The 26,942-nt window shown below is 39.7% G+C and overlaps 6 protein-coding genes across 9 annotated transcripts; 2 read left to right on the top strand and 4 right to left on the bottom strand.

The window, feature by feature from the left end:
• Positions 1–5: 5 nt before the first annotated feature.
• Positions 6–991, bottom strand: LOC137958562 (secoisolariciresinol dehydrogenase-like). Its single transcript, XM_068805623.1, has 2 exons — positions 969–991; positions 6–783 (listed from the first exon to the last, which is right to left on the bottom strand). Exons 1-2 carry the CDS (start codon positions 989–991, stop codon positions 6–8), a joined length of 801 nt encoding a protein of 266 aa, XP_068661724.1.
• On the bottom strand, positions 704–5,769 carry LOC137958963 (uncharacterized protein At2g29880-like). Of its 4 annotated transcripts, XR_011114029.1 has the most exons (4): positions 3,545–3,697; positions 2,175–2,571; positions 1,456–2,090; positions 704–795 (listed from the first exon to the last, which is right to left on the bottom strand). XR_011114029.1 is itself a non-coding variant. In XM_068806193.1 (3 exons), exons 2-3 carry the CDS (start codon positions 2,559–2,561, stop codon positions 1,524–1,526), a joined length of 954 nt encoding a protein of 317 aa, XP_068662294.1. In that variant the 5' UTR covers positions 2,562–2,579; positions 5,284–5,769; the 3' UTR covers positions 1,193–1,523. The 4 variants fall into 4 exon arrangements, 3 of the variants coding, with proteins under 3 accessions (XP_068662294.1, XP_068662293.1, XP_068662292.1); XM_068806193.1 differs by lacking the exons at positions 704–795; positions 3,545–3,697 and adding an exon at positions 5,284–5,769 and having other exon boundaries at positions 1,193–2,090; positions 2,175–2,579; XM_068806192.1 differs by lacking the exons at positions 704–795; positions 3,545–3,697 and adding an exon at positions 5,284–5,769 and having other exon boundaries at positions 1,193–2,090.
• A 622-nt stretch (positions 5,770–6,391) lies between these two features.
• LOC137959187 (AP-1 complex subunit sigma-2) lies at positions 6,392–10,118 on the bottom strand. The gene is made up of 7 exons (XM_068806546.1): positions 9,969–10,118; positions 8,685–8,771; positions 7,573–7,664; positions 7,251–7,359; positions 7,117–7,152; positions 6,940–7,026; positions 6,392–6,692 (listed from the first exon to the last, which is right to left on the bottom strand). The coding sequence occupies exons 1-7, from the start codon at positions 9,969–9,971 to the stop codon at positions 6,621–6,623; spliced, it is 486 nt and encodes a 161-aa protein (XP_068662647.1). The 5' UTR covers positions 9,972–10,118; the 3' UTR covers positions 6,392–6,620.
• Positions 10,119–10,594: 476 nt separating this feature from the next.
• On the top strand, positions 10,595–15,328 carry LOC137959821 (vesicle-associated membrane protein 714-like). Its single transcript, XM_068807190.1, has 4 exons — positions 10,595–10,935; positions 12,299–12,489; positions 14,468–14,631; positions 14,872–15,328. The coding sequence occupies exons 1-4, from the start codon at positions 10,719–10,721 to the stop codon at positions 14,960–14,962; spliced, it is 663 nt and encodes a 220-aa protein (XP_068663291.1). The 5' UTR covers positions 10,595–10,718; the 3' UTR covers positions 14,963–15,328.
• Positions 15,329–15,985: 657 nt separating this feature from the next.
• On the bottom strand, positions 15,986–17,413 carry LOC137958561 (PAN domain-containing protein At5g03700-like). The gene has a single exon (XM_068805622.1). The coding sequence runs from the start codon at positions 17,411–17,413 to the stop codon at positions 15,986–15,988; it is 1,428 nt and encodes a 475-aa protein (XP_068661723.1).
• Positions 17,414–25,227: 7,814 nt separating this feature from the next.
• On the top strand, positions 25,228–26,726 carry LOC137959764 (uncharacterized). The gene has a single exon (XM_068807110.1). The coding sequence runs from the start codon at positions 25,639–25,641 to the stop codon at positions 26,521–26,523; it is 885 nt and encodes a 294-aa protein (XP_068663211.1). The 5' UTR covers positions 25,228–25,638; the 3' UTR covers positions 26,524–26,726.
• The last annotated feature ends 216 nt before the right edge of the window (positions 26,727–26,942 follow it).

Here is a 26,942-nt window from a genome sequence, read left to right as displayed (position 1 = left end):
ACAAACTAACCGAAGATATTCAAAGATGTGTTAAGAATGGTAAAACCTCCATCAATAACAAGGTTGTGCCCACTCACATATCTGGACTCATCACTCCCTAAGTAGACGAGAGCTTCAGCAATGTCTTGCGCCATGATTTCCATCCCCTTGAGGTTAGAGTAGATGCTTGGTGGCGCCTCTCCTTCTTCAGCCTCCAGATTGAAGAACTCCCTTGTCAATGGCGTTTTAATCAGGTAAGGAGAGACACAGTTCACCCGAATTCCGGACAAACCCAGTTCCACTGCCGCACTCTTCGTTAGTCCCACTACTGCATGCTTGGAACAAGTGTACGCATGGGTCGCAACCCCTCCAAATATGGAGCAAACGCTGGCTGTGTTGATGATGCTGCCGCAGCGAGCAGGAACCATGACCCGAGCCGCCTGCTTGATTCCCAAGAACACCCCAGTTGTATTCATGCCCAATACCCTCTCAAAGTCGGATCTCTCGTTGTCCATGATGCTTGCCTTCTTGAGGTCTAGGATTCCGGCGTTGTTGAACATGATATCGAGCTTTCCGTGGCGAGCAACAGCCGCATCGACGGCGTCTCGGACGTGGGATTCATCGGTAACGTCACAGTGTACAAAGGAGCAATCGGCTGGGCCAAGGTCCTTGCAGACGGAGCTGCCGAGATGGTCCTGGACATCGGCGATGATGACTTTAGCCCCATGACGGTGCAAGGATCTGGCGGTGCATTCACCGATTCCACTTGCTCCGCCAGTGATCAGAGCTACTTTCCCTTCTAATCTGCAATTTCAACTGGAGAAAGAACCAAAGTTTAATCTTCAGCTTTAGTTCTTTACAACTAAATACTACGATCACAAAGATAATGAAGCGAAAAGGCTCAAAGAATACTCTTGCCTATCAACAATTGGCGAGAATTATTACTTCACAAAATTCAATCTTCAAGGAAGAGAATCGCAGAACTGTACCGTCTCACAAGACCAGAAATCATGACCGGAGAGGGAAGAAGAATGTGCTTGTCTTCTTCTATGGTTGGAATTGTCTTTCCAAGCTTGGAAGATTAGGCTCTAATAATCTTTCCGAAGATGCTTTCCGAAGACGTGGTTAATTAATACACGTTTTGTTTTTTTCCAATTAATAACTATCTGATTGTCGGTATTAATTGCATCACAATCAACCAACTAAAGCAGAATAATCTAATCGACCCATGAACCGTGGCGTCTAGCGATCACTCGCCAGAATTTATTTAACCCAGTGATAATCACGGTTAAACGAGCCAGATTAGTTCAGCCAACATAAAATTCTTAGCTAAATCAAACAAAACAACAAGTTGTCAACCAGAGCAAGTTCATAGTGCCAACTTTTGACAGTAGTTATGCCCTGGTACAAGTAATAAGAGCAGGTCTATTTACAGAGGGTCTTAACATGCAGAATTACAAGGATGAGTCCAGTTACCTGAATACAAACCATATTTCTCTGAATGATCAACAGGGTGTGAGGTACACCTACTTCTGTTGCAGACCTTACTGCTGAGTCAACCACTCCAAAAATTTCTTTCTTTCCTCCGGGACCTTCTTGCAAAAGGCTACCTTCTTATCAACAGTGTCAAGGAGAAGAACTGCTCGGTTACTGAGATCACTGTCCAAGTTAGGAACTTCCATTAGAGCTTCATACCAACTGTTGGCCTCTTTTCGATTGCCCACGAGATCCCTAATAGCATTAGAGATCTCTGAAATAGCAGATAAAATTGCTGCATCTCTGTCTCCAAGAGACTTCGGTCGGAGCCTCCGCCGAGGGGCTGGAGCCTGACCCTGTTCTTTGCTCTCGCTACTAGTTCCTTCATGGGCACTTGCCTCTGGCCCGGTATCATGGCCTGAAGTCTCCATATAACTGCCCAACTCGATCCGTCCATCAATAGGCTTGGGGAAATCCTGTGCCTCTGTGTCAAATATATTCTTAGCTTCATCTACTACTCTTGACCCAGCAGTAATGCTGGAGTTTCTTGAACTCATGATCTTCCCAACAACGTTTTGGAGAAGTTCATAGTTACGACATCCATGGTGCCTAAACGTGTAGGCATCCTTGTGTCTCTACAACAACCAATTAGAAGGAATCAATAACCAGAATTAAACTCAAAAATAAACATAATAATCCCAACCAAACAGAGTACGTACAGTTATGTAATCTTTCCAAGCATTTTCTTCCACCTCCAGCTTCTTTGATGTAGGATCCCAAGAAAATCCATCAGTAGCAAGCAACGCATTGATCCTCTGGTAAACCTTCCTCCATGTTTTTTGTCGGTTAACAACGTTTTCTTTTGTTTTGACAGTGCCAGTTCTCTCTGTAAATTCTTTTAGAACTCTGGTCCATATACCCCTCCCCCACTGCCCGTCAGACATCTTATTGCCCTTCTGGGTCTCCTCTGCCAGTAGTTCAAGAATGACATCATCTTCATAGCTAGACCAGGTTTCATAGGGGCTCTTGGTCCTCTTGCTACTAGGATCATCTTCTATTGCTTTCCTTTTTTTTCCTTTCTCGAACTTTCGTACTACAGCCAGCATACCAGAATCCCTGAACACCTTGAACCAAGTCAAGAACAAGAGAAAAAAGTGTCTATCACTAATTATAGATCATTGAGTACATTATATATACAGTCAGTGAACAGGCGTAATCCTATCATACTTTCGTGCTTATCAACTTTTTGAGTTCATAGCTACAGGGAATGCCATATTGTTTTAAAAACTGTAGGAGATTAAGATGGCTAAGCTTGCATGTCTAATTCTCATAAACTGCCTTCTGGTGTAGACAAGTAACCATGCCTCATCTAAGGAACAGTCATGTTCTGTATATCATCTGGAATACCTATTAAATTTATCGACCTATTCAATATCGCACCACTTATTCAAAAAAAAATAACAAAACTGTTAAATGAACGATGAGTATGGCTTTTTCAAGTATTCCTAGCTAATTAGGTTTACCAACTAGGAGAGCCAATCAATAAAATCAAGAAACAGAGTAGGAAAAACTTTATATGTTCATTCAAACAAATAAATACATGACAATAACATCATTATCATGTATGAGCAAGTCCATCAACAATGCAGGATCGAGGCCAATGAAAAAGACAAGTCCTGAGCTAATATTAGGTCATTTAAAATGCTAAAAATATTAGTGAACCTTTAATTAGTAAGCATTCAAATTTTGAGAATTCAAGAATGGAGCAATTTCTATGGGCTAATTTGTGTTAACTCCAAGAAACAGAATTCTTCTGTGCTTGGTTTTTAAAGTTGAGGAATTCAAATTCTCATCTTCTGCATATATGTTAAAATATCTTCATTTTCTAAAACATGAAGATTATTATCAAAGCATCAACAACTATAGCAAAATCCCATGAAACATCACAATGTTTTACATAAAATCATTATGCACAGATACAATCTATGAAATTATAATAAGTTTATGTTTGCAAGTTAAGTTATCTAATCTAGATATACTAACAAGAATTATTATCATAATTACTACTAAGAGAATAGGAAAGGAGAACCTCTTAGAGAATAGTCTAAGACCCTGAAGAAGAGCCTGCAACTCTGCCGCCATGGACTTGCATTATCCACAGAGGGAAAAAATGACTAGTTTCAACCATCCTTCATGAGGGAGAAGCCAGGTAACAAGATCTTCAATTTGGTGAGAAGTGGAATTGATAATTATCTTCCCGTTCCTTCAAGTAATAGCACTGGGGAGGCGGAAGGTTTTGTTATGCTTACTTAAACAAAACAACATATGGATTTTTTTCAATGATTCCTCCCAATGTCTATGTTAGAAAACTCATCCAGGGGTATTTTGGTCATTTTATCACTTTAGTGTTAATTTTCTTTATGTAATCTTGTTCTGCATGTTAAATTATAACAGTGGTTAAATTTTCATGTACATAGGATATGTAGTTAGAAAGATATAAGAAGATTAAGGTTTATTAAGTGCATAGGAGTATTTTTGTAATTTATAACTCAAAGCACTTATTTAATAAGTCTGGGAATTCGTGCACAGTTCCCAACGAAGCCTTTCAGGCTCTTCAGAAATTTCTTCTTCTCCTTTATCTCTCAATTTCCTCCTCTTCCTTCACCCAAATTGCGCTATTTCCAAATGTTCCAAGAAGTTTTTCCAATCATCCCCCAAGCAACTGGGAGAGAAAGTAGTGAAAATTACACATGAAGAAGTCCTAAGAAATTGCAAGAAGGATGATTACCAAGTAAATGATGATAATAATGAGAGCCAACTAATATCATACAGCAGGGTGAAAATGAGAAAATACAAGCTCATCAAAGTGAACCATATCATCAGACAGGCATATATATCCCTTTAGTATAATATAAAGATATGAATAATACCTTTCCAAATAAGTAAAAGTACTCTATCCTCCCTGCAGACTGACAAGACAGAAATAATTAAATAATGTTTCTTTTATGGTCTGTTTGGAGCCCCATGGAAAAGAAAAAAAAATGAGAATTTGACCATTATTATTCCCAAAAATTGTTAGTGAAAAGGAAAATTTGATCAATATCTCGTTTTCACTAACTATTTTAGAGAATAATAATGGTCAAATTCTCATATTCTTTTCTTTTCTAGGGGTTCCAAACAAAGCCTTAATCATTTTAGATAAGCTATTCATGGGAAAGGGAAGGCTCATAATCCCAATCTAGATATGTTCTAAATCAGGTTTTCATAATTTGTAGTTTAAGGATGTTTCAGGTTTAGACATTTCAAAAGTCAAAAGAAAGGAAAAGGAAGAAGTTCCGGACACATTTAACATAAAAGATCATTTGTATAACTTTATTAACTGGTAATGAAGAAAACATCACAAATTGTATAACTTTTGATCAGTGAAATCTCAGCATCAGTTAACTCTATTATTTAACTACACCCACCCACCCGCCCCTTTCTGAGGAAATGTGGGTGTGGCTGATACTTGAACAAATGAATAATCCTCAAGAGCTGCTGCAAATGTACTGTATCTTTTTCTGCAACAAATCGATGCAGTTTTATTTTCAACAACTGTCAGCGACCATACGAGTACATAGGCAAAATTGGAACCTACATGCGTTCACTTGTTTTGTTGGTTGATGTCTTTGCATGATAAGCGTTATTACAATGCAGTGTTTTGAAGTACATGCCCTATGGATGATCAGATATTCTAAAGGACAAAAATACGCCGTAGTACAAAGCATGCACTCGCAGAAAAGAGACAAAATTTCCAAGGAAAAGACTCGAAACCCATCAGAACATTACCGAATTATTGAGCTTCCAGCAAAGGCGCTGAAAAATCTCCAAAGAAAATTCAGCGTAATCCTTCGATATAGACAGTCAAGCACCAAACAACCAGATTGCCAAGTAGCAAAAAAGTTTGTTTGAGTGCAACATGGCTACCACGGAGGAGAGCTGCGACTTCGACACGGATGAGATGAAAATCAAAATTCAAGCGGACAAAATAGAAGACTGCTCGACGTGCCTGGAACCTGACCGGCGACCACCAGAAGCAACGGCAGCGGTTTCCGGTGACTAGGGTTCGAGGGGATCCGTCCCCCAGAGTTTTCCCTGCTTTCCGCCCTAATCTGGGAATTAGTTTCCGACCTCAACAGCTCGGGAAAGCTGTTCCGCTGGACTTCTCTCTCCCCAGAATCGAACTCCAAACTCCAAAATCAAGCTTCTTTCCCACAAACGACTAAAAGTTGTTTCTCGCTTCTCTTTTTCCAGTACTTTCCTCGCAACAGCCAGCTTTCACGGGAATCAACTAGGGTTTCAACTTTTCGGGTGTAGGGTGATTTTAGGGATCTATGAAATCTGCACCGTCGCTTGGGAAAGCTTGGTCTGTGCATGATAAATTCGCTAGGAAACGGATATCTGCGTTGCACTAACACGGCTGGGAGTTGGGATACCCATCGTTTCAGTACCAACTCATGTGAGCATGGATCCCCTGAAACCAAATTCCAGAGAAAAGCAGCACGACGCAAATCAGTGCCTCTCTCGTGAACAGTCTCTCACGTGAAAGAGTCCTGTTCATGTGAAGGTCGGCTTCAAAATGGGGTGGGGACCATTCTTGGGATTGGGACTGTTCAAATTCACAAGTTTCAAACCTCTAGTGTAAAGTCCACATGGTGGATGCAGAGTAATATTTTGTATTACTGATTCACTGTTTGAACCCAACACGTACTCGATCATGCAATTCTTAGCTAAGAAGTCGTGATAATTCAACTTCTCGGCTATACTCCTCTGTCTATCAACTCTTTGTGAGTCTTCCCTAGTGCTGGCCTCGTCGTGAGAAAATATTGACCAAAAGAACAGAAAGTTCGGCGCATTAAAAATTTAAGAAGAAAATGTACAGAATGTATGGAATGGATTCTTCGAAGTAAAAGGAACGATGCCTTCTCTAGGTGTTTGTACTACTGTAAAAAAACTTGGCGTGTTTTACAGAGAAAAAACATAGATTGACAAGATATGCCACACTGAGAATAATTTTTTTTCTTGAAAAAGATAACAGCAAGTGTTCACTGTTCAAGGGTTGAACCTTTATCATACTACTGAGCCCACAAGAGTAGGAAAAGTACAAAATTCAGGCACACGCTACGCTACTTTGTAGCTTGGGCGATTATAGTGCTGATCGAACTAGCCTGCTCCTTTGCAGTCTCCACCAATGAATCCTGAAAGAACCGTTTGTCATATACAAATAAAAAAGGCAAATACTCGAATCATGTGAGCAACTCTGCTACTCGATATTCAAGTGTTGGTCCAGGACTGCCGCATAGATGGAAATTGTCACCGGTTTCTATGTGGAGTTAGCAATTAATTGATAGGGATGGAAGATAGAGGATTCAGGTGCCGGCCCACTACAGTTGAGACAAAGGTTTGAAAAGAGAAGAAAATAATAACATAGTTCAACAAAATTACCTGTGCAGCTATTACTCGTGCAACTGTTTTCTTGCTTGACTCTTGAAGTTCACCGGCAATGAGAAGCTCATCAAGTACGTAGTAGGCCTAGAAATTGTGCAAAGCACCACGATTAAGAAAGTTTAGAAAATGGAAATAAAATGTTCTGCGGAGAAAATGATATGAAAGAAGTGTTACCTTGTGAAAATTAAAAATTAGGTCCAACTCACAAACCTGAAAAGAATCTAGCAGAATAAGATACAATCGTATAAAATGATTACATATCATATACAATAAGAATCCAACATATGATTGGCTGTCAGTTGACTCACGCTCCCGAAATAGCGGTCTAGTATCTCAACAAAATGGTGAATTATTTCGAGAACTTCAAGTTCATTATCATCTGGATCAATGCACATGCAGAAGTAGAGGCTCGCATACCTGCACTTGTATGTAAGAACAGAATGTCACTTCCTTATCTGTGAGGAATTTGCACATATTTTCCTTCAAATGAACTTTACTCACATTCTTTTTATCCATATCTCAGTCTCTCATGTAACAACACATTATTTTTTTTCAACTATAGGGATAAATAAATATGAAAACTTATAGCAGAAAGAACAAATAAATTTCACTAATGTTAAGTAGTCGAACCTTTTATATACAACTTTGTAGCCTCTCCATTCAACAAAATTACACAACTTTGGACCGCGGGTGAGAATAACACCACTCAACTCCCGGATTACCTACACAAACCCATAAAGGAAATAAACATGTAGAAATATAGAAATTTATATAATGATGCCCTCGTTGTTCACAACCTACCATTACAAACCAACAGAAGCCAAACTAGCAAATTTTTTTACACATATTCTCATTAGTGCACTTCAGGACTTGGCAAGGTAGTAGATTTACACAACAGTGCTGTGAGCCCTTCCAACCTAACCCTAAGCCCCAATGAGAAATACCTAACAACAATATCTGCCAACCCGACAACAGGACTAACCATCGCTTTTTTAATGACGAACTTCATTTTGTATACTTGGCTGGTATGGTGTCACTGGAGCCAGCTCGCCCAGCATCTCAAGTGATTAGGTGGGGACAAGATTCAAACTTCCAGTCTTCAGGTCATGAGCCTGATGAGTCGACCAATTCCTCTACCCTTCTTGTTCCCTTTGTCAAAGTTTCACTATTCCCACCTACGTCTTAAAGGTTGCTTGGCCGGGATAGAACCAGCACTTGTAAGAGCTCAGGAAATCTACATTGTTCCATCTCTAGAACTTTGCAACGCTAACAAGTCATACATAATATTGATGTTAAAATGGCAAAAGGAAATCCAGTGGTCTGTCAAAAGTATTCAGTGGAGTGGTCCAGTATAAATACAGAAGAGAACCAGAAGAAATTATTGTACTTATCCTAAAGCTGGTCAGGTCATAATTCTGAGCAAACTAAAGAGCTGCCATTATTCTAGTAGTTGCACTCTTAAGAATCACTGTTCATCCACTTTTAATCCATAATCATAAATAAAGATAGAAATGTTTCAGGCAAATACCTTAACGTTCAATAAAATTGTTCAATTTATGGCCAATGGTAATTTGATTATAACAAAGTTTAGATATAGTAAGTACACCCTTCGAATATCCATAGGGAATTGATTTTTATTAAATCCAAGCATGTGGAAAGTCAAGAGACATTAAAACATTACTATTGCAGGGATCAACAAACACCAAAAGATTGACATGTGGACTTAGAGTCAGAGCAATCACCTTGGATCTTTCCTTCTGTGCGTAGGGGGAATACCATTTTGTTAGCCGCACCTTTCCTTGGCGACTAATAAGAAGTACAAAACGAATCTAGAAAAACAAGGCACGTTCCACGAGTCAGCACATGTCTTAAAATGGCATATATCAAACTGAAGTTTTATTAAAACACAGACTGATGGAAAGCTAATTCTAGAAAACTCTTATAGAGTTTCTTAGAACATGTTAATGAATTCATCTGGATATAGTATCAGAAAATACAGAAAATACAGAAAAAAATGTAAGGGACTTCTTATGGGATAAATTTAGAACAACTTGGTAGAGCATCTGCAGCAAGAAGGAAACAAATAAAAAATATTGATATCTAAAGAGACATGGCACAACTTTAGGAGGATACCAAACAAGTTTCAGCGAACAAAAAAAAGAAAAGAAAAATAAAAGAAAGCTTACCTTTTTTTTTTCTTTTCCAGTCCTCACTACAAGATATTAATTCAGGAAACCTATGGAAGTAATGAAGATAGCTGAAGAGCTAGATAGTGAAGTTCAAAATATGCAGCAGCTTTATAGAGTACAAAATTTCAAAGCACAAAGGAATTTCAGTGCAGAATACTCGTTGGGTTTTTATTTCTTCAAGAAAACAGTTTTGTCCCCAGCCGGATAAATAAATTACACAGAGATGAAAAAATAAATTCCACTACATAATTAGAAGACACATCATTTAGCACTTCATTTTCTTACTTTTTAACGCGGAATGCAAATAGAGCATTGAGAAAATAAAAACTACGAATTAAAAAAGCCAACCATATCTCATAGATCAGAACACTAACCACCATAATATGTCGTTCTGATAATAGGGACATTTTTTTTCAAAACATCGACTAAATAAACATATAAACAGCTTCATGTAATTACCAGCTAAAAATGAAAAACAAGATCTGGTTGAAATTTTTCATAAAATACAATTGAGAGCAACTATTTCACACATCAAGCGTCATGAAAGACGGACGGAAAAGCGGATCACAAAAAGGCTCCAAAGAACACTAATTTGCAGCATATGTCAGATATAATTAGCAAAGGCTTCAAATTGAACACTAATTTGCCGCAATCGTCACAAATAAGTAACATTAACGATTTAAAAATATTCAGAATTTGCGATCCCGAAGAAATGTGAAAATTTCCGTCCCGACAAGTGTAACCGGGATTCTACGAATTCGCCTCTTAACTCCTAATGACATAGATGAACAGATCTCCTCTAGAGTATATAATAACAAAAAAAAAAAAAAAGCTTACCATGGTTATCGTGGCGAGATGGACGAATTTAACAAGCTACCAAAGACGGCCCTCTATCCTTTGGCTCTGCTGTCAGCTCTGAAATTCAAAGTTTATTCGATTTGAAGCTTTGTATTCTACGTAAATGCCCGGCGGGTATTTCTGCGAGGATTCTCCTTCCGGACATGACATGAAGCCTCAAAATTTTGAAATGTCAAAACTACCCCTAAAGGTGACTGAGGATTTCTGCTTTTGGAAATCAATGTTTCCGAAGTTCGACCCTCAAAACTCTATTTTCCCTCCTTTACTCGGTCAAATACTCTATAGGAAATCAATTTCATACAACATAGGAAATCAATGTTCTAGAAATTGATTTCCACGTAACCGACCCTTGGGCCTTGGCTGGCACTTATCTGCTTGAAAGCCGGGTTGAGTTGTCAATAATTACCACGTGGGCCGGGTCGAGATAAAACAAAGTTGATCTTGGTCGATGAATGACATAGAGCCTCTGAGTCGGATTAGGTAGACTGGGCAGATTTGGACCATCGATTCACGGTTGATAAGTGGGACCACACAATTATGATCTAATCAATGCTCCTATTTGCTGGAGTGGGCTCTCACTCGTGGACCGTCGGGTTGCGCGGCGAGTTTCCCCACTCCCCGTTCGCCGCAACCGTCCTCGGATAGTCAAATCCCCTAGCACCCACCCCGAGCTTCATCTTCTCATGACATCTTAATCGAAGCAGACGAAGCTTCCAATCTGCAGCTCCAATGGCGATCCTCTACGCGGTTGTAGCGAGAGGAACGGTGGTCCTGTCTGAATTTAGCGCTGTCACTGGTAACACCGGCGCTGTCGCTCGCCGGATCCTTGAGAAACTTCCCTCTGATTCTGACTCAAGGGTCAGTTTCTCACAAGATCGGTATATATTTCATCTTCTTCGATCGGATGGAATAACCTTCCTCTGCATGGCAAATGATACCTTTGGAAGTGAGTGTCAACTGTCTTAATTCAATTCGTGAATCTACTTCTTTGTAACTTATGCAAATTTTGTTCTTCATTTTTACAATTTTTTTATAGGCGAAGCGTTCTACTGCGGTGATATATGCTCAGATAGTGTAGATTTTCATAAAGGATTGATTCTTGTTGAAATTCAAACTGCTTTTTACAGAAAATGATAGGGGAATTTTCGTCTCGGATTTGCTATCACTTGTCAAACTTGGTACTTTTAAGATCAGATAACTGAATAGATAGGCATAAGAGACAGAGTTTAGCAACTGGGTGGAAGTAACAAAACGCTAGAGCAACCTCCTTTAAGATGTAGTCTCTGTTTAAAGTGTTTGTCTCTCGGGATTTCCTCTTAAAAATCTTTGCTGAGGCATTCTTTGTCTTTATATGTTGCTTTTTAACTGTTGAGCTTATGAGGCTAGATAGATGGCTGAGTGGTTTCGGTGCCTGCTTCATCGTAGTATCGTTTTGTAATTCATCTTTTCGAGAAAACAAAGAGTCTGATGAGATATACTTAACTTGCATCACTCTCTTCAGAAGGGTTGTTTAAAAAACTGAATTAAGTGATAGCTTTATTGCGAGAGAAAATAAAGTTAGCTTCAGCACCCATTCAGAAAGGCTCTCCAGAGGAAGATCCTTTTTGCTTGATTTAGTTTGCTGCACTGTCATGCCATCTCTTCACGTTTTATGCTAAACAATTTTTTTGTCTTAATTTTAAACTAGAGAGAAAAGGACTTTTGCCTGTTTCCGTTTGGGTATATCTAGTTTTTAAGGATATTTCTGTTTTATTTGTACCATGTATTGTGCCTAATATTCTATTTTCCTTCTATTCAGGTTTGCTTAAGTAAATTATGGAGTCTTTTATTAAATATATTGGTTTGAAACCTGTATGCTGAAAAATAGTATGTTGGTTTATAGTGAGACATATGACAATACATGATTTACCTTATGCTGATGGCTCAGAATTTATTTCTACAATCATTTTAACCTTATATAAGTTCATATTGAATTAACTTCTGTGAGGTGTTCTCATATTTGATCTTTTACTTGTTTTACTACAAACTATTGGATGCTTAAACGTTTTTTGGCTTTTCACGTTCCCTGATGCCCTTAGGGTGCATGTGCATGCATTTTGCCATATTTTGCTATGACATAGGTTGCCACACATTGATAACTTGACTTGTGAGTATCTTATTAACTAGTTTTTTTATTAGATCTCTTTCGTTGTGCCTCATATGTAATTTTTTTTTATAACTAATGTCAGTTTGAAACTGGAAACCAACTTCTCCTTTCTTTGTCCCTAACTAGTTTATCTAGGGTTTTTATGTGTTCCTCTTGGTTTTAGGAAGAATTCCTTTTGCTTATTTGGAGGATGTTCACATGAGATTCATGAAGAATTATGGAAGAGTTGCTCACTCAGCTCCAGCATATGCAATGAATGATGAGTTCTGTAGAGTTCTGCACCAGCAGATGGAGTACTTCTCCAGCAACCCAAACTCAGATGCTCTCAACCGTGTGCGGGGTGAAGTTGGCGAGGCAAGTTTCAATTGACTCTTGCATTTATTTCTTGAAGAGGATACCATGAATATGCTGGGATTTCAAGTGCAATTATTTTATGTTTCTCTTTGCTTGTTTTGGCTATTTTTTCTTTTCTCTATTCAGCACATGGATATCCAACTTTGAATGCTAAAGTCAAACCGATGCCGCCCCCACCTTATCTCAATTGTAACTCGTAGTGTTTATGTTTTTTAATTTTTCTTTGGTAGGAATGGCAGCTTGACCCTATTACCTGTTCAACTGTTTTTATCTGTCTATTTATTTATGCATATGGAACAAAAATCCTATCTGCATAAGGATTTGGGGTAAGATTAGATGTTTACCTGCATAGTGCTTACTATGGTTAAAGGTCATTCCATATCTTATAAATCGATTGCAGAGAAGGGTAGTTTTCTAAGTTTCAATTCCTTCCAAGTAAGTGCAAAGCAAGAACCTCTTATTATTTGTTTAACTAACTTAATTCTAAAGAATGTTTAGGTAAATAGAACTTAAGAATCTATGTAGTTAACAGTTGTACATCTTATTTTGGTCTTAATATTATACGTAGTTTTTTGTCATATTTTTAATTTTATTTGTTATCTATGAAGCCTTTCATTTACCCATTTTTTACTCATTTATGCACAGGTAACCATGACAAAACAACCATTACCCCTTGAGGTCCTTATGTTTACTGCCCTACTTCTGCTCTTGTTTTATTGCCTGCTAGACTACATTGAACTTCTGTTGTCATTTTTTTCTCTTTTCACAGTAAGATTTCTGATAGGGGCCTCCTTTATTTAATCTCCGCTCACCTCAAACAACGCATATTCAAGGTCTAGATGTGGCTGGAATCCTTTTTTTCCCTTTGTGTGTAACTTTTTACTCCATAAAAAAGATGATGATAATTCTACAAACCTGAGCTGCAATTCAAGCATTGCTATTATTACTTCATTGTGATGATAGCAACGATAACATTAGTCAAGTTCACTAGTGAGAGAGTTGAACCCTTTTTTTCTGAAAAAAAGAAAAAGGAAAAAAGGAAGAAGAAGAAGAAGAAGTGTTTACTTGTGAAAGTTGAATCACTTCATTGATAACTCAATCACCCAAAAGGCACACTGCACAGTTTGTGGATGCAGTGAATTCAGAAACCAACGGAGGATCGAAGACTTGCTTGCATTGTTATGCATATAATTTGTTGTTATTAGTTAAATTTTCATATAGAGCAGCCTCTTGCTTACATGTCAATTCCTCTGAGGACCATAAGATATACAAATCATTAGATACTGCTATAGCTGTGACATTGTTATCATTATTGGAGCCTTTCAACTATTTTGAAGCTTAGGATCTGAATCCTCTTCCATGTACCCTATCATTTTGCAAGTTCAACTGCTAGGTTGAACTTTTACAAGGCTTTATCTGCCCTTTGGCCAACTGTCTATTTGAAAGTCTCTTAAATGTCATTTACAGAACCATATTATTGTGAAGTAGGAGCACAATTCCGACGATGTAACCTGATCTCTCTTTAAGAATCTTTTTGAAGGACCTACTGTTTGGGAAGAATTTTACATGTTTCTCAATTGGAATTGGGTGTCATGAAATATTCGCTGAAAAGTTATGCTGGAGATGAAATACCCTCGCTATTGCTTTGTTAAAATCCAGAAGAACATGTGTTTATTTTTTCATTTTATTTGTTTATTTGGTTATTTTAGGAATTAGCAAGTTTCATTTTATTCAAGTTCTGTGCAGTCACTGTTGGTATACATGATCTGCCCTTCAAGTGTTGCTTAACATCATGTTTTGTACTACAGTTGTTTTATTCTGGTTGTGTCAGATGTTCTAATTTATGGATAGCTGATTGTTCTTCTTTGATGAGAGAAATATTGTTATTCCAATTTGTTAAGATGTATATTGGTTTTTCTTATGCTCTTATGTGGTCTCAGTGTTTTGCTGATTGTCAAATTATATTTTTGGTTTACAGATACGCTCCATCATGGTGGACAATATTGAAAAAATCCTAGAAAGGGGTGATCGTATTGAGCTTCTTGTTGACAAGACAGCAACAATGCAAGATAGTACTTTTCACTTCAAAAAGCAATCAAGGCGGCTTTCACAAGCTCTATGGATGAAAAATGCTAAGCTACTGTGAGTATAGGCATATCACACCATTTTGTTGTTGGAGGAGTTTGTGAGGAAGGATGCCACCATCTTTTCTTCATTGGATATGTTAGTAGTGCTTTAAAAAAATCAACTTTTTAAGTTTTGATACTCTTACCTCACTAAAAAATCTCTAGCACTCTTGAAGAACCTTTCTTTGGTCTTTGTCTGTGAATGGCCGCTTGTCTAATTTACAAGCTTTAACTCGCAACTTTTAACTTGCTGCAGGGCTTGCTTGACATGCCTCATTGTTGTGTTGCTGTACATAATAATTGCTGTGTGTTGTGGGGGCCTCAGTCTCCCATCTTGCCGATCTTGATTTGCTGTTGTGAGTCCTACCATTTTCTGCCAACCAGGTACGTTGTTGGAATGTGCTTTCACCTCTGGTTCAAGACCCTGCTGTCTGGGGCATTAGTTTTAGTTAAGACATCCCATTTGCCAATGAATATTCAGCTGAAGTAGATACGTGCAGGCTCAAAAATTGTGGCTGAATATTCTACTTGTGTGATCATGTTTTATATTTTTCATATAACAATACAAGTTCAATGCAGATTTTTCTGGTTATTTGGGTCTGAGATAATTCCATCTTCTGTAAATGCCTGGTTCTGTATAGTAATGATTACCCTTGTAAGAGTTTGGCTGGATTACGGCTTTGTTTCCAGTAGTAAGGAGTGTTCTTGTTCTAGATTCTTTGTATTGTCAGATTTCAACTTTTTTTTTTTTTTTATTCTCTTGGTTGTTGGCTACCTTACTCTTTCCTTCATTTTAACCCCAGTTTTTTTTGTACAGTTGGATTCTAAATACATTTGGTTTATCTACAGCTTAGCTGTTAATATTTTTTAGGTCAGGGCCCCAAAGTCGATTCGGTTTGCGATCTGCGAAAATTGAAATAGACAGATATTGTTAATCTATCCAACCCATTTGCAATAAAACAAGAAGACAAAGTGGAGATACCGTCACTGCAAACATCATATGGCTGCTTTAAGCCAATTAAGTCGTCAAAAAGTATCAGGTGGGACAGGGAAGGCACCTTGTGTCTCCCTTCCGTGCTTGTCTGTCCCATTAATAAAAGAGAGAAAGAGAAAAACAGGCAAGAAAAAATCATAATCGAAAACGGATTTTCAGTAGTCTCGTCTTACTTCAGAAGAGAGGCAGTCTTACTACTGAAATTTTCATTGTAGCTCTGTCTCAGCTGAGAAATCTGAAGTCTGTTCCAAAATTATGATCCAAATGGATCGTGGAAAAGAAAATCTAGTTATAACGTATGAAGTGTTTACCATATTAAACAAACGAAAATCCGTTGTACAAAAAGGAAAGAACAAAAAAAAAAAATGTTGTTCGTCTATTTCTTATTACAAAGCTCTACTCCAATTTCTGTCTCCTTGAGATCCCTGTAAGGGCCAGGCTCTAATCCTTCTTCACCTAACAGTCCGTTGGATCTTCTTTCTCTTCGCCACCTCCGGACTCTGTAAGCCACCAAACCCGCCACCCCACTTAACGCTGCCGCCCCACAAACGAATCCCCAAACTCCCGCTTTCCCAACGCCTAATTCCTTCTCTCTCCTTCTCACTTTGAAGAATGCCACCTTCCCCACCTCCGCCGATGCCACCACAGTCCTGACCGGAAAATCCACCCGGTAGCACACCCCCGACGAGTTACTGTAGAGTGCTGCCCAGCAGCTGCAGTTCTGCACGCACCTCCGCTCGCACTCCTCTGCCGACGCCACCTTCTCCGAAGCAACCAGCTTCTTGTATTTCAGATCCACGTCTGTTCTTTGCACCACCTGGAACTCGACTTTCTTTTTGTCTTTCTGGCAGAACTCTTCGAACTCCGGAGAGCACCCCCCGGGCCCGTACTTCACCCGGTCGTCCAGACAGGCGCAGCCGGCGTCGGGTAAGCAGAGACCATAGGGTCCACACTCGCTCGGCAGCCCGCATGGTTCTTGAATCGCCGAGAAATCCAGCACCCACTTACCGAAGTTCCAATAGTAAGCTCGAAGATTACCGTCCGACTCCATCCGAAGCCTTCTTGTGCCATTTACGGCACGGTAGTAGCTTGAGAAGGCCAGAACGTCGACGGGCGCCTTCTCCGTCTGGTATACGCCAAAGAAACCGTGCGGATCAACTCGAGCGTAGATCGGTCCGAGTCCGTCCACAATCAGGGCTTTCGCCTGCATGGCTGTCCTCTTCCAGTAGAGCTGACTCGTCCCTCGCTCGAACTCCGCGAAGAGACCCAGATAATCGTGTTCGATCCTCATGGAGTAGAGCCCGTTGGGCGACCGAAGAGTCATATTCGCTGTAAAGTTCTGGTTCACGAGGAGGGTATCAGTGGGGAAATCGAAGCTCTGCCAGAGGACAGAAGAGCCAGCGCCCAGGACCTGGAGATTGCCGCCGCGGAGGCGGAGACTCTCGCCATCGGTTTTCGAGGACCAAAACACTCCCGAGCGGGCGTCGGAGAGAACAAGATCGCCGTTGAAGGAAAGGGTGGTATGAGAGGACCACCGAGCTGTGAGCTCCGGGTTGGCGAGCCAGACGGGCTTGCCAGAGGGCGAGTGGACGACGGCGAGTGCGAGATGAGAGCCGCCAAGTCGAAGGAAAGCCAGGGAAAACTCGGAGCTGGAATCGGCAAGAAGGGTTTGGAAGCGAGAGATTGAAGGATCAGGGATGACCGAGAAACCTCTTAGGATTTCTGTCGAGGAGGCGAAGACCTGAGACCCCGTTGAAAGGAAAAGAAGCAAGAGGTGAAGGCAGGCCAGCTGCCCTTTCTTCATGGCGGGAAGTGAATGGGATAGAGAATAAATGGAGATAAAAAAGAAGACGAGAGAATTTATATTATAAGGAGACTGGATAGTGTCCTTTTCTCTTCTTCTATCGGAAATCAACGTGCAGATGCTATTAGTTCGGTAGTGTTAAACTACTCTTCACTATATTATTCTTAGTAAGAAAATCTTCATGTGCAGGGTGAGCAGTGCACGACTTCGTTAATATTTTACAAGATCGATTACAGAGTATGTCTGATCCTGTTATCTCTCTTCTGTACAGCACGTATCGAAGGTTTCTTCAATCTTTGTCTTATGCCTTGAAGCTACAGACAAGTCAGGTTCGACCTCCTTCAGCAGCAGCAGCTGCAGAAGGTCCACGCCACTCCACCTAATGCTCTGTAAGCTATTTACCTGAAGAAAACCGGTCAACTTCCCTATCTGTTTGTTAGACAAAGAAAAACTCTTCCCCTTGCCCCTGTGGTGGATGATGATGCTTCCCAACTAGATCTTGTATTTATGAAAAGCAAGAGGAAGAAAGGAGAAGAGGTTGACTTCTGGTAAGAATTAACGAAGAGAGAGAGAGAGAGAGAGAGAGTCCAAGTGGGCAATTAAATAAGAGTACGAGTTGTGGGAAATGCATCCATTTTCTTTGTTTCTGGTTTCTGTCTTCAGTTGAATGAGGTTGCTGAGCCTTTTGTTCTTACAAAGATTAACTGAGTTCAAATTTGCTAGAAGAGATGGTTCGATTTATCCTTCCCATCAGCCCCCATTGTTTGAATACTATCTCAGCGGGCCATGTGGATTTGACTTAGAACAGCACAACCAACCAGAACTAACAAGACGTGACCCATGGTTATGACCATTGCTCTCATTTATTAATAGTCTTTGGTGGTGTCTGACCAACTTTCAATCTCGTAGAAAATAAACCAGTCTACCAATTGAAGTCTCGTTTATGGGAAATAACTCAAAAACTAGTTACTTCAAGTTTATATTTTGTTTATTATTTATAATTTTTTATTTATAGTATAAATATAAATATTTTATCTAATTTTTTGTTATTTTATACTGGCAACCAAAAAATCAATCAATAATAATAATAATAATAATAATAATAACTTAGTAAAAAATAAAAATTCGCCATTTTAATTACTGCACAAAACCGGCGGCCTGTAAATACCAATTTCAGGGTGATTAAAATTTTATGAAATGCTTATCGGTAGGAAGGCCTGTAGCTTTCTGCCTTTCCGGCCCCGCGGGCTGAGAGGTCTCTCGGACGTTTGACGTTCAACTCCGAGGTCTCTGGTTCGCAGGTTTTCTCAGCACCACCCGAGACGCAATCACCCTACTTTTCTCTAGACTTAGGAAAGTGCTAAAGGATGGTGGCAAGCTCAGCAATTTTTTCTCTTCCTGGAATTTCCCAAGCCCTACCTTGTTATTACTGTAAGTACTCTAGCTTTTCTTTCCGCCCTCAAAGTTGGAGTGGTTCCCTCAAGAAAAGAAGGAAATTAGTCCCTTTTGCCCAAAATGAAGATTCAAGAACTGAATCAACTGAGGGGGAAAATGGCAACACTGGTCGGGAAGAGTTGAAAAGAGAAAAGCAGCCTGTATTGAATCTAAAATGGCGGGATTTCCTGGACCCTGATCCTGAAAACATTCTTGCCGTTGCATTGACCGGTCTCCTCACCTTTGCAAGTGTTCAAGTTCTTTGGCAGCTCTTCTTCATCTCAATTGCTATACTTGTCGCAGCGCTCAAGTACTCTTTCATTGCTGCTCTTCTTTTGTTCATTCTTATTACTCTACTATGATTCATATCTTCTTTTTTTTAGTATCTTTCTGTGATCTAAGAGATTGAAATTGGATAATTGATTTGAGAAAATTAATTTGGGCACTCGATGTTGATACGGCTGTGTTGTCCTTCTTGTATTGTACATATTAAAGCACCCTAGTGATCTATTACCTTGCTGCTCTTATTTTGCTTTTCTAACATTTTGGTAATTATGTCATTTTTTTGTGCGTGTCCATGATTCCATATTAGGTGTTTAGGCTGAGGTTATGTGTCCAATCCATATTAGGCATTACTACTCTGATTTTTGCCAGAAAGAGAATGAGAGAAAATATTAGGGACAGAGAAACCGTTGTCCTTTTATTTATTTATTTTGGGCATTCACAGTATAAAATCTATGCATCTTGATCTAAGTGGATAGCAGCACCTTAGGCAACTAACTCGAGGGGCAGAATTAAGTTGTCTCTGTTTAATGTCCCATTGTTCTGCCGGAGGAAAGTTATAGTGGGAGCCTGAGGCAGCTGCTTGTTTGCAGGGCATTGAGATTTACATGAATGAAGGTTATCCTAGATGATGCATATGTGACAACTTGAAACATCTTACTTGGAGCACCGTCAGGAAGGAGGATGCATGGTTACGATGGAGGAGGAGCTGGAAAAGCATAATCTGGACTAATGACCACAAACACAGTTATCTAGACAAATGTTATCCTGCTCTTCTCTAGGTCTGCTTTAGTAGAAGTTTCTGCACACTACTAGTTGGAACACTGAAGGTCAACAGAGTATCTCAGTGGAGACTACTAGGACAAATGCTCTGCTGAATGCTGCCAAAACCAGTTACTGAGTATCTAAAAGCTGGGAGGGGCTAGTTGATATGTAGAAGTATTATGTAATAGGACTCCAATAGGACTTCAAACTATTGGAAGCTCTAGCTGGCTAAGCATGATATCCTCTAAGGTTTCATATCAGATATTCCAATTATTGCATCAGACCTGAGAGGATATTGGTGCTTCTTACAAGGAGAGAAGAATACAAATTTCTGGGGCACTGCTTTTAGTTATTTATAAATTTTGGTGCTTTTTATAAGAAAAAAAGAGCTCAAGCCAGCTCTACTCAAAGAGAGCAAGAGGCCAGGTCAAGAAAAATATCCAAGATACTCAACATGTGTAAGATTTGGCAGTTCCGAATTTGGTAGCCGGGCTAGAACCAAGGTCAATTATGTGGTTAAACTGATGTTTTATGTATAAACAGCACTCATGACTCATATCATGAGAGCTTGGTGCTGGGCTGTTTACTCTTTAGTTCAGCCCCTAGCTGTTATTTTGGTTTCTTTACCTCTGTAGATGTAGGTCATCCATGTTTCTAATGAACTCTATTTGTGTGAGTGGCTCTAGGAGTTGGATGTCCCTAGTGAAAGAGAAGAAGATTAAAGTGACTTCAATTTTATTAGTCAGGATTTCAATAAATGAAAACACATTAACTTCAGAGGTGCACATCAAACCAGTTCCTTTGTCAGCATTTGACTGGTAAAGAGACAATTTGTTCATCAGACCCAGAGGTTATTAAAAGCCGAAACTCTCTCTGGTCTGATGATCTGATTAAGCAATTTTGTTGGGCAAGCTTCTAAATAACAGTCAATGTTTAGGGGTTTCTGGTTAGCAGCGGGTAAATAGCATCATCCAACTTTTAGAGGCTTGTGTTTGTTATCTGTAGGACTTCCATGCTCAGTCAGTAACCATCACATAGAGGTGGAAATTGTTGTTTACATTTTCTTAAAGGCCTGCATTGTAAGATGGCATGGATACGAGACTTTTATTTCAGGAACTATGTTTGAATTTAAACTCATGGAATCTGAGAAAGATATGTTCAATGAGATTTTATGCGAAGTATCTACTCAAAGCATTTCGCTTTGGGATTTGGAGTTCCTATTTCATTGAAAGCTGATGAGCGTTGCCTATTTGTGGTTTCTGTGTCGACTGCACAAAACCATCTTTCATCTGGTTTTAGCTGGGTCTTTGAATAATGTGTAGAACACCATCTAATGCTTGTATCTATTTCAATTTTTTTCCTTAATTGAGATTTTAACCAACCTTTCAAGTTGAAAAGAAATATTAAAAAAGAGTGGACATATTGTGTAACCGTAACTACGTCTTAGATTTTCAGGGCCAAAATTATACAACCCTTGCGTCCCTGATTGAATGAACGAACTTTTAGAAGTCCGAGAAGCAAGACGTTTTCACTCTCCACGGTCTACACATTCTCTGTACAAGTACTACTCAATTTTATCTCCAGCAGCTTTTTTACACCGGGACTGATTTCTGCTCCACAAATATGAGTTCTCTCTACTCCCCCCTTACTCCATTCTAAACCAGGACATGTCTAACAGAACTATGGGATGAAGCTGAGAAAGCTAGGAAATTACTTCTTACTGAACTGTCTGATGCATTGGAGCCAGAGAAGAATGTAGTCGTTGTTGGAAATCCTGTAGTTCATGTTGCACTGATCTGCCACTGCTTGAATCTATCTATCTATCCCAGGAATCTATGGAATCGTTTCAACTTGATGCTGGTAGTGTATCAGTAATTGATTTTCCAGAGAGACCCACGGGAAGAGGAGTAATTAGATGTATAATTTACACAGCACATTTTTGAAGGTGGTCTATACCTGTAAACGAGACCTTCAATTGACGATGAAAACTTTTAGATGTTTTTTTACCTGCCATTAATATGTTTCGGAGAATGGTGCCATTTACCATTGAATGGGAAGGTTTAATGGCCCTTCAAAGACGATGAAAAATGTACGTCATAATAATTACCAGATTCTCTCTCTGTCAATTGGGGCTAAACGTCGATCTATGAGTTTTCTTTAAAAACCTAAAGTCTTCTGTATTAAGAACCAATATAAAAAATTTCTATCATTTAGACAAGGATTCCGAAGAACTATAATGACAGAGTCCCCCCGAAGAAACATTTTGCTGATGAATCTATCCTTGTTGACAGGAACCAGCTTTCTTCTTGCCTTTCCCTGTCTTAGGTACCTGCAAACAATTGGGAAAAAGGTACAAAAATCTAGCGTAAAGTAATTCAAAAAAGAATCCAGAGTATAATTAAGGAAACCGATCACCAAGTTTTGCTTATGAAACCGACTTCAGTCCACATTTCCCTGACATTTTCAAGAACCATATTGCAGTGCCTATCAAAGGCTCTCACATGTCCAAGAAGCTTTTTGTTGTTCCTACAGTTTATGCTACTTGGTAGCATAACAAGGATGCTACTTGGTAGCATAACAAGGATGTCTCTAGGGGTGGTACCAAGCTTAACCGGTTCACAAACCGTTCGAGATCCCTGAGTTTTAGTTTGTATTTGAGTTCTGCTCGAGTTCAAACTTGAAATATGATCGAAGTTTGATAGTTGTTCGTATTTACCTCAAACTTTAAAGATGATCGAAGGTTCAACCCTTTTGGCTCCCTTAATATCTAATGTTGTTGTTTGTCAATAGATGTAAAAGCTAGAATATGAAAAAAAAAAAAAAAAAATTACTGGTGCCCTCCCCTTCTCTGTTTTTTCTTCTTTAGTGCCAAAATGATGAGTGACTTCTCAATATTATAAGTTATCCAGCTATCATTTACGCCTGGTCCATTACAAGATTACTCGTCCAAATTGCCTTCAGTCATGATGCCGACAAGTGATGGTGGGCTGAATGCATTCATCTCGATGACTTCGCATGGTCGATTTGATGATTTGAATCGTCGCTGAAATTTGACAGTTTGTGTTCTACTGCCAGTAACTGGACGGACATTTGGGATCTTTATTTAATTGGGGTGAGCCCTGTAGAAGAACAATCGTTTTCACGATCCATTCCTCACTCCAGACATACTCACGCATCTCTGCTACGACACCCGGTGCGTTCTTTATAATCTCTTGCTGTCTCCTCGTTTTTCCTTTTTTTGTAATTTTTTCTTAGTTTTTCTATTGATTTAAGACCACCCATGAATTTACATGGAATTTGATGAAGTAAACTCGCTATTGAATTTGAATTAGCTTTCGCAAGGTCGTTTTTAACTAATCAAAGTCATGGCCGACCAATGGAACAACTTCTCCGATATTGAAACAAGGATTTAATTGGTCTCTATCTTTGATTCGTCTGCATTAGTATTAAAACAAAGTTTAAGGAGTAGACTGGCCGTATCTGTAGTTTAAATATATGAATTGACTTTCTTGTGTCCATTTATGATGAGTAAACAATGGCCATTTTTTAAAATCTTTGCAGTATTGTACTGGTTGTTTGTATTTACTATCTTCATCGACTGGATTCATTTCTATTCTGAAAATATAGGCAGATGAGACGTCTAATCGTTTAATTTTTTCAGTTTGGTTAATCCTTATTTATATAAACTAGAAAGCACTGGAGTCCCATGCAGAAATCTAGGGGAAAATAGAAGAAATCGAAAATTTCTGTTTCAGGGATAGCAGATCCCTCTTTCTCAGGAACCTGATTTTCTTCCGCATTAGCCGATTCTATTAAGATTTGATTGGTTTTAACTCTAACAAAATCTGGGTATTAGACTTACTCTGGTTTGCAGTGTCGAGCATTTGCTTTTGTCAAAAGTAAGACCTCGAGTAAGTTTCCCAGGATCCATCTATGTTAGCAAAAACCAAGCTAATCTTTTATTTAATGAAATAAAATAACAGAGAGAGTTACAGAGGAGTGCACGTTCAGGTGCTCATAACATCTCCCTGGCTTTTCTGGTCATTGCAGGTTGTCCGGTGCTTGGACATTTCTCCTTTTAGAAAACCCATTTCTATTCTTATTATATTGTCCTTTAATGGCAGGGCAGGAACAGGAACTTCATTCAGAATTGTCTAAATAAATGAGATAGATGCTTCCATGTCCATTTTCTTGCTTGGATTTTTCCCGTTTGCTGCACCTTAGTGTTTTTTATTATCCCACTTCTGATCCCTTTGCACTCTTGGACTTTTTAATGCGGCCACAAGAGAATAATCTTGATAAACCAACTGATAATAACCCAGAACTGGCCATTGCACTTGTGACTTTATTCTCAAAATGAGTGTCGATGGCGGTGAGTTATCGTTAGAATCAAAAACATAATTGTAGCCAGCTTGAGGCAGTTTAGGCTTTCTGCAGCTTCATGCCCATGTTCCGGGCATTGATGTGTAGGCTGACATCCCACGAAGTGAGGCCTAAACCATTATGGGATCCAACAAGGAGAAATTAATGCCTCCTCTATTGTTCCCTGGAAGTAACAATTTCTTCAAAAATTTACAGGTATTCAAGGAGACTGGTCCCCATTCTCCATCCACGCCTCCTGCAACACATTCTCATCTCTCTCAGGTCCCCATTACCTCTTTTCATATGGTCAGAATGAAAATCTGGTGTAAAACTTCTCAACCACCAGTCTCTTCTGTAACAGACTCGGTCTGCTTCTGTAACTAAGCATAAAGAGGTAAGAAACTAACAAAGAAACAAATCAAATTCTCAGTAGTTCAAGTCGAGAAAATAGAGAAGAATGGCTTTCAAGATAAATGACCCAGAAGACGAAACGTGAGACGCAGAATGGGATGCAAGCAGTTACTGGAAGTTTGAAATTTGAACCTCCTTTGACTGGAAGGTAGACGGAAAGGTGGCAAAGGCACTTGAAGCCAAGCAAATGATCGAGCGAGAGGATCACATTCAATGTTGGAAGTTTTGGATGATTCTTTCGGCTGGTTTATGTTGGGTTGGAGTTGGTGGGACTAGAGTCTGGTTTTTATAAGGGGGGACACACATGGCTACCACAATCATCAACCAAACGCCCCGCATTCGATACCCTTCTTCACACCATGGCATTGGAGCTGTAAGATCCTGCTGTTGGGATTTTTCTTCTAGCTTACCATATTCATTACTGGAAAGATTATAAATGTGGAAATCATTAAAAAACTTTTCCTTTATCGTCTTTTACATGTCATGAGATTTCCGCCGCAGGATTTAACAGCCTACTGTCCAATTTTAATTGTGACAGAAGTAGATGCAGTTCACCTCCCCCCGGTCATGCCAATTTTTAATCGCAGATGAAAGAGGAGAGATAGAGACTTGCCGCGGGCTTTCTTCTCATCGTTCCTTTTTCCTTTTCTCCGTAACCGAAAATTATGGTACACCATCGCGGCAGGACAACTAAGATTTTGTGAGATTAAATACTGTTGGGCATGTTTGGATCATGGATTTCTTCACCTCCCTGTGCTTCGACTTCTTCCTCTTAGCTTCTCTTTCAGCATGTCTGTAAATGCTCCCGTCTCCACAAAGTCAGGAAATTTGTAGTAAGAAGTAGATCGGGGAACCTTCTCTGCCCTTAAGATCATCGAGGCTTGAGAAAAGGCGGCCAGAGACGAAGAAGACTCTTCTAATCAGTGCTCTCAACAGTTACAGATCTTTCTTCATCTGGGAACTTCTCCATAATGCGAGACTTCGCTTCCTGCTTCAGCGAGCATGCCATCAAGGTGTCAGATTCTTCCCGCTCCGGGAACTCCGCCCGCTCCGGCTCCATCCAAAACACAGTCGCCTGTGTCTACAGAACCCAACTCTCTACCGAAAAACAACTCATCATCACGGTCACCTGGTGTAGAAATCAAATGGGTCATTTATTGAGCGTGAACGTCGACGATGACCCTTGTTGCGTCTGCAAAGTGGACACGACTTCATGGCAATTTTGGAGGAAGAAGGGGGCGAGATCATTGGAGACTGGCAGCACGAAGGTTGATGTTTACTGGGATCTTTCTTCAGCCAAATACGCCGCCGGGCCAGAACCCATCGACAATTTCTACGTGGCGGTTGTAGCAGACGCCGAGATCGTGCTCTTGCTGGGGAACGTGGATGAAGAGGCCGTTATGAAGAAATACAACATAACCACTCCAATTGCGAAATTTTTTCTTACAGCTCGAAAGGAGTATGTATCGGGTAAGGCCCTTTATTCGACCAAGGCACAATTCGTGGATCATGGTGTCTGCCATGATATCTTGATTAAGTGTATGGGAGAAAATGTTGGAGCCAAGGAGCCAGAGTTGTCTGTTTGCATTGACCAGAAGAAGGTGATCCATGTGAAGAAATTGCAGTGGAAGTTCCGAGGGAACCAGACGATATTCGTGGATGGGTTGCCTATTGACATGATGTGGGATGTTCACGATTGGTTTTTCAACAGTTCGTCTTCTGGGGATGCTGTTTTCATGTTCAGGCCAAGGAACGGGTTGGACAGTAGACTCTGGCTGGAGGAGAAATCGTTACCCAAGAATGATGTGGGAGGTGCCAGATTTTCTCTCTTAATCTATGCCTGTAAGAGCCCATGAATAATTCAAGCAATTAGTGATTGTTTTCTCCCCCTTTTGTCTCCTTCGTTTTTTTTTTTTGTTTTTTTTTTGTTTTGGTTTTGGTTTCTTCTTCTTGTTCATTCACAGGACTAGATACTTAATTCTTTTGAAGAACAAAATAAGACGAGGAGGGAATATTTGCATAGCAGAAGCATTAGAGAAAGAAGTTTAAACCTTGCAAACTCCCGTGTATGTTTGATGTTTCTCTGTTTGTTTTTCTGCGTTCTCTTCTTCCTAGGAGCTATCTTAGACATGTCTAGGCGTTCATGAGCACGAAGAAGAAGGCTTCTGTACAATTCTTCTTTCTACACGACTCTCTCAAACTGAAATGGTTGAGGGCAGCTGGCTGCGGTGATAAAGCAAACAAAAAGGGCAACAAGAAAAACAGATAAAGCTGG

The sequence above is a fragment of the Aristolochia californica genome, unplaced genomic scaffold (assembly GCF_029961685.1).
Source record: "Aristolochia californica isolate CCGP_79_NKW_82.1479 unplaced genomic scaffold, dmAriCali1.0.hap1 SCAF_3, whole genome shotgun sequence".
Classification (NCBI taxonomy): Eukaryota; Viridiplantae; Streptophyta; class Magnoliopsida; order Piperales; family Aristolochiaceae; genus Aristolochia; species Aristolochia californica.
Note: the sequence above shows the minus strand (reverse complement) of the source record. Positions and strands in the feature narration are given on the sequence as shown.